This window comes from Podarcis melisellensis (assembly GCF_964234715.1).
Source record: "Podarcis melisellensis genome assembly, chromosome: 13".
In the NCBI taxonomy this organism is placed as follows: domain Eukaryota; kingdom Metazoa; phylum Chordata; class Lepidosauria; order Squamata; family Lacertidae; genus Podarcis; species Podarcis melisellensis.
In genome coordinates, this window is record NC_138545.1 from 10,954,380 (window position 1) to 10,966,194 (window position 11,815).

Genomic DNA, 11,815 nt, shown 5'->3' on the forward strand with positions numbered 1-11,815 from the left:
TTTAATTACTTTTCGAGCCCTTGAAACAGTACACATAATGCATGCAATGCTCCCAAGTGGATGGAGAATTATTATTATTATTATTATTATTATTATTATTATTATTTTATTATTATTTTAAAGTGTGCCACTGAATAATCACAGTGCATGTAAGTACAGTACTGGTGTGGTAGGGCTCCCCACCTTCGAAAATGGATACCCCAGCGGTTTGGGGTGGGAGAGGAAGCAGCCAGGATAAATGCACCTATGTATGTATGCACAGGCCTCTGATAGGTATTTGAGTGTATATGCATGCACATAGAAATTGGGGGGGGGGGCGAGGTGTCGTTTTTTGTGCCATTCGTTTGTGCATTATATCAAAATGCTCCGCTGAGCCGATGGGATGTATTTCTGCCCCTCCACAGACACACATGAGATGCAGGGATGCAAATGAGCAGTGACAGGGGAGGGGGGCAGCCCCTCTTTCTCTCTGCAGTGAAGCAGAGGAAAGAGGCTGGCTGGCACTCTATGTCTGGCTAGCTGAAAGGGGGGGGAGCTGAAGGGGGGAGTGGGAAGAGAGAGCGGCTGGGCCTGGCTCCCCCTCCCTCCCTGCACACGGAAGGAGATGCCGGAGGTTTGGAGGAGGAGCTGTTGCCGCTGCTCTGGGGCTGGGTAGGATCCGGGATCGGATGGGGAGACCTTGGGGGTGGAGGGGGAAAGGCAGCTTCCAGCGAGGAGGGGGGGAGGGGAGGCGGATTGTGGGTAGCAGGAGGTAAGCGGGGTGGGGTGGCTTGGGGACGGAGACCGAAACTGGAGACAGCAGGGAGGCGGGGTGGGGGGTTGGGGAGGACTGGGGCTTGCAGGTTTGGGGGTTAAGGTGGAAGGAGGCGAAGGAAGGAGGGAGCTGGCACTCGGATGAGGAGGTAAAGAAGGGGGGCACGATGTGGAGCTTGTAAGGGGAGGGGTGGCTTGGCTGCCGGGCGGAAGGAACGCCGAGGCTGCAGAAAAATGGTGGGTTCAAGAGGTGCCGGGGTTCACGGCTGGGAGTGGATTTGGGTTTAGGCAGGGAGGGTTATGTAGGGAGCTCTGTGGGAATGGAGGAGGGTGGGGAGAGGCATGCCGGCTTGCAGCATGCAGAGAATGGGGTGCATTAGGGGGCTGGGAAGACAGAGGTGTGCAGACAGGCGGAGGGCAAGGCTTTGGGGGAGGGAGGATGAGCCCAGGCTGGGTGGAGGGGAGGATGTTGGGGCAGGTGGGTGCAAATGGATGGAGGAGAAACAACCGCCAGGTGGGCTGGAGGGAGAAGAAGGGGCCCTGGTGTGAGGCTAGCAAGGCAGGGGGAGAGAAGGAAGTGTTGGGAGGCCAGGGGGTTCAGTTCAGAGGTGTGCAGGGGTCCAAAATTGGGTTTGTTGGCAGATGCAAAGTGACGGGAGAAAGCCCTTGAAATAACTAGAGGGGTGTGAGGAGGATAGGAAGTGGGGTACAAGGATGCTCCCCCCAAGAAAAAGGGTGTGCAGGGGGGAAAGGAGATGGATGTTGTTTTAGTGGTGGCTGTTTAAATCCGTAAAACAGCCAAGGAAAGCAGGGGGAGTGGAAATTCATAGGTTCAAGTTAAAAGGCCCACTTGTTCTGTTTTGTTTTTTCTCTTGAGGCTGTTTTTGGTCCGGGTGTCTTGACTGGAAGGCTCAGGGGTGGTTGCTGCTGGACTAGAACTCCCTTCACCCTGACTCTGATGGGAGTTCGAGTGTTAGCGTCTGGAGGGCCAGAGTTTAGCTACACCTGACCTAGGGCATGAGCAAGGGAACACAGAAAAGAGTACTTCCTCCTGACAATGACTTGCTAACTTTTAGGTGTTGTGCATCCTCAGATTTCCTTCTTGCATTTCTCCCCACCCCCTTACAAGACCGCTTCTTTGGTGTGTGTTTTTTTGATAATATGCAAATTAAATTAAATCAGCTCATTGGTCAATTGAAAGGCAGATGATACACCTTAGCCGACTGGTCAATTGACATTCCTATCTTTTAGAGCAGTATCTCAAACTGTGTCTCTCCAAAGGTGGTCAGTCTCCAGGCTCCCATCAGCCTCAGCAGGCATGGCTGATTCTCAGGCTTCATGGAGGTTTTCCCACCTCTGGAGGTCTCTATGGCACCCACCTGTGTTGAAGGGCACCCATAGGTGATTTGGTCTCTGTCTGGCTTTTCCAGGACAAGCAACTCTTGTGTCCTTGGAATTAAGGAGTAAGGTGAAAAGATTCCAAAATTGCAGAAAATCTAACAAGCACCTGTCCAATGCATTCTGGCTAATTAAAAATAAAACAAAACCCAACCCTACTGGTTAAAGATCGAATATGCAGAAACACATTTTGGCTTTGAGTTTAACCCTGGAATAGCCTGCTGTGCACAGAAGCAACCACAACTTCTCCGCTTTATTTTTGCATCATCCTCCTCCTCACCAGAAATTGTGCCACTCGCGGACCATCACCCACCAGTTGCTTCAGATGCAGTTTTTAAAGAGGCATCCCATTTTGCCAGGCCCATAAGATGGGGCCCTGCTGTTGCTAAATTTTTATTTCAATAATCCTGTTTAAAGTTTAATTTAATTTAATTTATTTAATTTCTATACCGCCCTTCATCCAAGTATCACAGGACAGTTTGGAATCTACCTTCATGTTGCATTTTTTTTGCATCTGGCTTAGGGATTTTTAGAATAGATGGTGCTTTTTGGCAATCCTTGTAAGGGAAAATCTATAGATAATATGTCCCTGGAAGTAGTTATGTTTCTGCAGCTGTCATCAGGCTCATCCACACTTGTTCTAAGAACAGGAACACATTCTCTCCACAAGGAGGATGGTGCAAAGCTGACTCAAAAAGTCCTGTTTTCCTTTCCCTGGAGTGGGTGTAGTTACATTGCCAAGAGGTAAAGACATCCCTGGAGAGGCAAATTTCTCTTCCACTAACTGTTCAGGGTAGAGAGTGCATTGTTGCTAACTATTAATAATGATTTTAAGAGAAGAACCTCTTAATTGTCTTTCTTCGCACAATCTTTTCTCCTAGGACCCATTCATATGTCAGAAATAACACCAGCATGGTTTTGGGGTGGGGGAATTGCTGGGCTTTGCACTTTAGAACATACAGTGGTTCCTCTGGTTACGAATGGAATCTGGTCTGGAGGTCCATTTATAACCGGAAATCGCTCATAACATGAGTTGCGCTTTCACTAATGGTGTCTCCCTCTGCGCGCACGCTTCTGGCGTGTGATTTCCATTTGCATCCTGGGGCAAAGTTCGCAACCAGGATCAGCTACTTCTGAGTTAGCGGACCTGGTAACCTGGAGCGTGCGCAACTAGAGGCGTTCACAACAAGAGGTACCACTGTACATTTATTTAACAACATTTATATACCACTTGATTGCAGTAAAACCTCTAAAGCTTTTTGCAAGAAATATTAAAACCACCACTGAAAGTTTAAAACCAATTAACATTGTCAGTAAACTAGAAAAAGATCAGAACCCATTGACATTCACACATCCAGATAGGTTTGCATAAATGAAACTGTTTTTCAATGGGTGCCAAAAAGAGTTCAGCAAAGGCATCTTGCCTGATGTCCACAGGTGGGGAGTTCCAAAGTTCAGGTGCTGCCACACAAAAAGATCAATTTCTTACAACTGCAGAACGAGTGGCACCTGTAGCAGTGCTAATTTTGCAGATGGATGTGGTGGAAGAGGGCACATGGGGGGCAGAGCTTGCATTTTTTCATTGCCTTCCCGTGCAAAAGCATTCTCTGCACATGAAAAGATATAATGGGCTGTTGGGAGACTGTGAGACCTTTGGTTCCTAGACCTGCTAGCGATTTTCCCATGCTTCACTTTGTTATTCTGGGAGAACACTTACAGAAGAGTGTGCTTTGGTTTTTACAAAGGACAAGGACAGCTGATAAAATTATTTAATTATTTGATATAACAACAACAACAGGAAATTGCTTTATATTGAGTCAAAAAATTGGTTCCTCTAGCTCAGCGCTGTTTCCACTGACTGGCAGCTCTGCAGTATTTCAAAGAGGAGTGTTTTCCCAGGCTTACCTGAGGAGGCTGCAGATTGGACCTGCTACACCTTTTCCCCTAAGGGCACTCTAGGCAGCGCTTTCTATCCTGGAAGACATTATTCCAAAATTCTTCTCTGCCCTTCTTTGTGCTTGGATGCTTGAAACGAATTCTTTATTTCTGTTCTGCATTGGGTGATTCGTTATTATTTTTGAAAAATCGTGTGTCGCATATTCTCAGTGCAAATTAGGCAGGAATCCCATGATGAACATGGCTCTGTTTGGAGGGCATTGTGTTGACGTGTAGCCCTGAACGCCTTCAGGTGACTGCTAAATGACGACACTTGCTGTAGATTTCCAAGCCTTTCTGGGTTCAGTGATCCCAAATGGGAAGCCACTGCATAAACTGAGTAACTGACCCCCCCCCAATCCACTCTAGGAAACTGGAGGTCATAGCCCTATGGTGGAGCACATCATTTGAATGCAAGAAGATCCATGGGTCAATCTGGTATCTCCAGACCAATGATATGGACTCAGCTGCTACTTATGTGGGCTAAACCAGGGATGGGGAGTCTGTGGCCCTCCAGATGTTCTTGGGATTCCCAACTTCTGATGACCAGTGTCCAAGAAGTTATAGCCCAGCATCGCCTGGTGGGCCACAGGTTCCTCAACCCTGCCCTAGGGAGTCACTGCCAGAAGGGGCCAGATGAACCAAAGCTCTTGGGTCCTTTTTGTGTAGGCACTTCCTATGGTACTCTGTAATTCTTTCTGAAGAATGTCCTGCACTGTTCTCAGCAATGGGTTGTTAGTTTCTGTAGTTAGATCAGCGCTGGGAAACCTGTGATCCTGTAGATGCAGCTCCCATTGCTCCTCACTGTTGACCATGTTGGCTGGGACTGATGGGAGTTTGAGTCCAGCAACGCCTGGGGGGCCACAGGTCCACTGTCCATGGCTTAGATCAGGGGTCAGCAAACTTACTGCACATCGGGCCAGTGTCTCTAGTGCCGATCGCGTTGAGGGCTGTGGAGTGTGTGCCCATAAGCGTGTGCAACATGCTATTTCCGGTGCACTTCCCGGGTCGGAGGGGCACCAGAAATAGCTTGTGCGCATGTGCACGGGCCTCCTCCCACCCGGATGTGCACCGGAAATAACGCGCATGCGCACAAGCTATTTCCGGTGCTCCTCCGACCCGGAAGTGGGCAGCCGCACAGCGCTAGTAAGAATGGGCGGCGGGGGTTGGCGGAGGCTGGATGAATGAGTCCCCTTAGTTTTGGAGACCCCAGCTTAGATCCTTACGCAGGTTCTCCACCATTTTAAATGTTTCAGGCTTGTCTCCCAACTAAGTCCAACTCAGAGGAGACCCAGTGAAATGAATGAATTTAACTTAGTCCTATCTATTAACTTCAATAGGACTAGCATTGGACCCAATATGTTTAATTTAAGCTGTTGGCTCATTTACACGTGCTCTCAATGCTGCCGCTTGATGCCTCGATCTTTACCAGATAAAGAGTTCAGATGTGCTCTAGCAAAAATGAGTGGGTGGTAATGGAATGCCTTGAAGATGGTGCCTGTTAATAGACAGGAGAAGCCATTGAGTTGCGCATTGGATGATTGAAAGTTTGTAGCCGCCTTCTGGGGGTCTGTTATTTGAATTGGAAACGGCCACTCTCCTGTGTTCGTTAAATCATCTGCATATCTTATTAAAAAGGAGTTCCAAGTAAATGGGAACATCAGAAGCTACCTTATGCCAACTGCTAGCTATGTTCTGCCTCCCTGGTTAGAGGCAGCAATGTTCTGAAGACCAGTTGTTGGAAACCACAGGAGGGGAGAGTGATGTTGTGCTTTTGAACTAAGGTCCTGCTTGTAGGCTTCCCGTTGGCGTATCTGCTTGGTCACTGTGAGAACAGGATGCTGGGCTAGACAGGCTGTTGGCCTGATCCAACAGGCTCTTCTTTTCCCACTTCTAGCCCCATATTGTGGCCACGGACTGGCAGTGGCTTTCTGGGGCTTCAAACAGGGGCCTTCCTACTGGGAGAAAGCAGAAATTGAACATGGGACCTTCTGCATGTAAAGCTGGGGGCCATTTGAGCCCTGGGATTCTAGAAGGTCATTGTTTGTTGCACAGGATATTCCTAAGGAGGGCAGTGCTCAGATGTGGCCCATGCAAACGCTTGGCTTATCCCCTCTCTATGCATGCCTGGTGCTTTTAAGAGTTAGATTTTCCTGTTTTTTTGTTCCTTTCTAAATAAACTAATCAAATACTTCCAGTTCCTATGAATTTTCGAACTTGGAAGAGGAGATGGGAAGAGCGATTGGCGGGGTTGGGAAGCATAGAGAGGTGTGTGCTTCTACTGATGGGTGCTGCTGAAATGTAATCTGATAGAGCTGCTGTGTGTTTAATTTTGGGGGGCAGGGCAGGGAGAGAACAAAGCAGAGAAGGTTTTGGGACTGGAACAGGTGTAACAAGCTGTATTTTGTTAGTGGCCTTTGGGTATTCTAGGATATTGAAATCTGCTGTGTTGCTTCTTACTTAAAGCCCTATGCTTTCCTCCTTTCCAGCCAGCCCTAGACTGCCTTCTTCTTGCTTCATGAGGCTCAACCCCACCTGATTGTGACCATTGGACCGCTGCAGTTGGGGAGGGGCCCCTCCGGACAGCGCCCTCCCTCACCCAGCAGCCGAACCTCTTTCTTCTGCCATGGCTGACCCCATAATGGACCTCTTCGATGACCCCAACCTCTTCGGCCTGGACTCATTGACGGATGAGAGCTTCAGCCAGGGGGCCCCAGACCCCATTGAGGAGGCCCTGGGCCTGCCTGGCGGTGCCTTGGACTCCCTGGCAGGGGGCGCCAAAGAGCAGCCGGCCCCCGCACAGCCGGAGCCTCCCCAGCCGCAGGCCCTGCCCCTCTCGGACGCGCAGCCCGAGGCTGTGCCTGAACTCCCTCAGCAGGATCAGCCGGGGCTCCTGCAGGCCCCCCAGGACCAGGAAGTCCTCAGCCAGGGCAACCCCTTCATGGGCGTCTCCTCTGCCACCACAACGACAGTTGCAGTGCCGTCTTCATCTGCCGGAGGGCAGCAAGGCGCCGCTGTCACGGCGGCCCCACCTGCCGCCCCGAAGATTGTCATCTTGAAGGCGCCAGCAGGCAGCTCAGTGACGGGGGCCCACGTGGCCCAGATCCAAGCCCAGCCCATCGGGGCCGCCAACGGGGGCAAAGTGACCTTCGCCAAGGTGCTGACAGGCACCCCACTGCGGCCGGGGGTCTCCATCGTCTCGGGCAATGCGGTGCTGGCCACCAAAGTGTCCCCTGGAGCGGGGGCCCCAACCACACTCCACCGCCTGGTGCAGCCTGGCCGGCCCGTCAAGCAGCTGGTGCTCCAGCCCATCAAGAGCCAGCCAGGGGGCAGCACTGGAGCCACGCCCCTCAAGCCTGCCGTCACTCTGACCTCTACTCCAGCACAGGTGAGCAAGCAGAAAGCGGTCAGGTGTGTTGGGACAGCCGGCTCGGGTGGGATACTGATCCAGGCAGCATGGCGCGGTTAGACTAGGACATGGGAGACCAGGGTTTGAATCCCCACTCTGCCACGAAGCCCCCTGGGTGACCTTGGGCCAGTTTCTCAAACTCTGGCCTCCAGCTGTTGTTGGACTACAACTCCCATCATCCCTAGCTAGCGGGACCAGTGTTCACGGATGATGGGGGTTGTGGTCCAACAACAGAGGGAACTGCTACCCTTGAGAGAGGTTCCCCTGAGAGAGGAGCTGTTCAAACAGCACCACACGATATTGACCGATGATGGAACAATACAAGGCAGCTCCTTTATATCCTTGTTCTGGATATCTGTCTCTTAGGCTAGGGGTCACCAGGAATTCAGGAGCCTCTAGGCCAGGTGTGGGGAACATAGGAATCTGCCTTATACTGAGAATTGAACAGTGGGTCCATCTAGTGGGTAGGGCTGAATCTTTCCTTCTTCGTATATAACAATCTTTCCACTGTAATGGTATAGCGGAGTAGCCTTCCTTAATTGGGAGTGGCAGCTTCTTCATGTATTAGGTGCTGAGATATTTTTCCGGCTCTTGAATCCCCTTTTCCTCCCTACAGGGAGAGTCGAAACGCATCACCTTGGTCCTCCAGCAGCCCCCGGCGGGTGGAGGCGCCCCAGGGCAGCGCCATGTGGTTCTGGGCAGCCTGCCGGGCAAGATTGTACTCCAGGGGAACCAGTTGGCGGCCCTGAGCCAGGCCAAGGGTGCGCCAGGGCAGCCAGCCAAGGTGGTCACCATCCAGCTCCAAGTTCAGCAGCCCGGACAGCAGCAACTTGGTGGCCAGCCTGGGACTCAGAAGATCCAGCTTCTGCAGCAACCCCCACCCACCTCCTCCGGCCAGCAAGGGACGTTGGGTGTGTCCTCCGTACAGCAAGCCCAGGTGGTGAGCGGTTCGGGGCAGAGAGTGACAGTCCCCCTCAAAGTCGTGTTGCAGCCACAGGTAAGGGCAGTGCTTCTGCCATGCTTTGGGGGTATCTTGGTACTCGACAGCTATAGAGCGCCCAGTGAAAATCACAGTGGGGACCGCAGGGGCCTCAATTCCCTTGGGAGTGCTGGGGGTGGAGCTCTGGTCATGTTAGCAGAGCCACAATCCAACTCCCTGGGAATCTCTGCCTTAGCTTGGGGGAAAAAGGAAGAGGCAATTTTCTAGCTCTCATGATAGTTTTGGAAAAGTGTGGACAATGTTTGCAGAGATCTCCAAATCCAGAGCGTTAACTGCATGAGACATGCTTTGTCACAGCTAGGCCTTTCTTCTGCCCTGGCTGCAACAAAGCATGTCTCTCTCGCATCGGTCTCAACAGCCACAGCAGGCACTGAAACCTTCTAACAGTTTGACCTCACCCCCAAAGGTTGCACCCCTCTATTGTCTCCAAAGACAGACAGATGCCACCAACTGAATGAGGGGCCACTGCATTCTGGTGAACAGCAAAACCAGAAAAAACTGCATGCAGCGACAAAATTACGGGGGAAACGCTGTTGCATTTTTGCAATTCATACGTGGTGCGGAACTGAATATGGACTTGTTTTGTGTGGAAATGGGATTTCTTGCCTGCCAGATTGTAGTTGCTTTAGCATGGAGATCATGAGTGATAAATCATGGAAACAACAGAAGCAGGAACATAAGGAAGGTGATTGTAGGTAGCATTTATCCCTGACATTAAAAAAAGTAATAAAGCCACCTAGGTAAAGGTAAAGGGGACTCCTGATCATTAGGTCCAGTCGTGGCCGACTCTGGGGTTGCGGCGCTCATCTCGCTTTATTGGCCGAGGGAGCCGGCGTACAGCTTCCGGGTCATGTGGCCAACATGACTAAGCTGCTTCTGGCGAACCAGAGCAGTGCACGGAAACGCTGTTTACCTTCCTGCCGGAGCGGTACCTATTTATCTACTTGCACGTGCTTTCGAACTGCTAGGTGGGCAGGAGCAGGGACCGAGCAACGGGCGCTCACCCCGTCACGGGGATTCGAACCGCCGATCTTCTGATCGGCAAATCCTAGGCTCTGTGATTTAACCCACAGCGCAACCCGCATCCCAAAACCACCTAGGTTTTCTTTAAAAAAAAATAATTAGAAAACTTTTACACACCAAACCTGCTATTTGCCTCCAAAAGCCTTTGGGGCATAAGTGTGTTCAGTTTTTAAATTAATAATTTTTAAAGTGCTGGAGTGTGTCTTAATGAAATTGTTTTTCGTTGGCTACCTTTACTGTCAACTTTTTATTGTGTTGTATTTTTTTTTAAGAATGTTTTTTGTTAAGCCGCCTTGAGCTCTGCTGTGGAGGATATGGAGACACAATATTCCAGTTTTGGTCTGACCAATGCAATCTAAAGCAGCACTATGACTTCCTTTGATGCCACCCAGAATAGCACTAGCTTTTTTTGTTGCTGCATCCCCCTGTTGACTCCTGTTAAACTTGTGGTCTATTACGACCCTTAGATCCTTTTCACCTGTACTACTGGCAAGCCAGGTGCCCTCCATCCTATATTTGCTCATCTGGTTATTCATGCCTAAGTGTGGAACCTTACATTTGTCCCTGTTGAAATTCATTTTGTTAGCTTGAAGGTCGTATTGAATCCTGTTGTTCATATCCTGCTGAAATCCACCTAGCAACTGATAGGTGGAAAACTTAAGGAACGTTTTTGGACTTCAACTCCCATCAGTCCCAGTCAGCAAAGGAATTGCTGAGGGATGATGGGACTTGTAGTACTAGTACTAGTAGTTATTAATTTTTCTACACCACCCATCTGACACGGGTTACTCCAGCCACTCTGGGCAGCTTCCAACAGAATATACAAAAATACAGCAGAATGTCTGATTTTCAAAGGTTCCTGAGACAGGGCTGCCTTCAGGTGTCTACGAAAGGTTGTATTGTATACAGTGGCAGCTTGGTTTACAAACTTAATCTGTTCTGGAAGTCCATTCTTAAACCAAAATCATTCTTAAACTGAGGTGCGCTTTCCCTAATGAGGCCTTCTGCCCCCGGTGCCCTTCCACCATTCAGGTTCCGTTCTTAGACCGAAACTTCACAAACCAGGACACTACTTCAGTTTTGTGGAGTTCGTAAACCGAATCATTCTTAAACAGGACTCTTCTTAAACCGAGGTGCCACTGTAATGATTTACATCTTTGACATCTGACAGGAGGGCGGGTGCCACTACCAAGAAGGCCTGGTTCCCTTCAACTTCACTTCTCGCAGTGAGGGAACCACCAGAAGGCCCTCGGAGCTGGACCTTAGTGTCAGGGCTGAATGATGGGAGACGCTCCTCCAGTGTTACAGGGCCAAAGCCATTATTGAATATCTAGAAGCTTGCAGGTGCCCTATCCTTATTGTAGGATACGCTGGTCCTTTGTTAGTGCAGCTTTTGTCAGCCTGGCCTTCTGTCTGGACCAGGATGCTGCTGCCTGGATGTAACGTGCATCTGTTTCTGTAACACCTTCTCCCGCAGGCCAGCTCATCGCAAGGCAGCTCCTCTGGGCTCTCCGTTGTGAAGGTGCTGAGCAGTAGCGAGGTGGCCGCCCTCCCCTCCTCCAGCGGGACGGCGCGGAGCAGCTCGGACGAATCCCGCAAGCTGGAGCACCAGAAGAAGCAGGAGAAGGCCAACCGGATTGTGGCAGAGGCCATCGCCCGGGCCCGGGCCCGGGGCGAGCAGAACATCCCCCGCGTGCTGAACGAGGACGAGCTTCCCAGCGTGCGCCCCGAGGAGACGGGAGAGCGCAAGCGTCGCCGGAAAGGCGGAGGCGACCGCGTCCCCAAGGAAGAGCGGCCGCGCAAGGGCAGGGGCCAGGGGGGATCGGGGAAGAGCAAAGGAAGAGGGAAGCCCAGGTGAGAAAGGAGATAGGGCAGGCTCCTCCGTTCCGCCTCCCTTTCTCTCGAGAGGTCAGCCCGTTTCTCATTCATTCTCTCTCTCTCCTTTTTTGCAGCACCATCACGCCAGTCGTAGGGAAGAAGCGGAAACGGAACGCTTCCTCGGACAACTCTGACGCTGAGGTCATGCCGGCGCAGTCCCCCCGCGAGGAGGAGGAGAGCAGCGTTCAGGTGAGACCTGGCAGGGAGCATGTCTGGGGGAAGTGATTTATTGGTATGCATGAGGAACAGCTCTGGTTTTATTGTGGATTAGCATCCTGAGTTACTCAACATTCCCATCACGCTCCGTAATCTTTCCAGCACCTCTGCACAGGAGGCTGGCATTAATTGTTTGCAAAATTATTGCAAAGGTCAAGTCTTCCTGGCTTGACTTCTGGATCCCCCATGCTTCTTGGGTTGAG

At 50.9% G+C, this 11,815-nt stretch overlaps 1 protein-coding gene across 4 annotated transcripts in view; it reads left to right on the top strand.

Annotated features, from left to right (window-relative positions):
• CHD8 (chromodomain helicase DNA binding protein 8) overlaps positions 1–11,815 on the top strand; it is a 64,636-nt gene that overhangs the window by 11,267 nt on the left and 41,554 nt on the right. For all 4 annotated transcript variants that reach the window (XM_081885211.1, XM_081885214.1, XM_081885212.1 and 1 more), the window contains 4 exons: positions 6,576–7,474; positions 8,112–8,492; positions 10,996–11,372; positions 11,471–11,585. In XM_081885211.1, coding sequence (XP_081741337.1) covers positions 6,713–7,474; positions 8,112–8,492; positions 10,996–11,372; positions 11,471–11,585 — 1,635 coding nt within the window. In that variant the 5' untranslated portion in view covers positions 6,576–6,712. The remainder of the gene's footprint in view (positions 1–6,575; positions 7,475–8,111; positions 8,493–10,995; positions 11,373–11,470; positions 11,586–11,815) is intronic.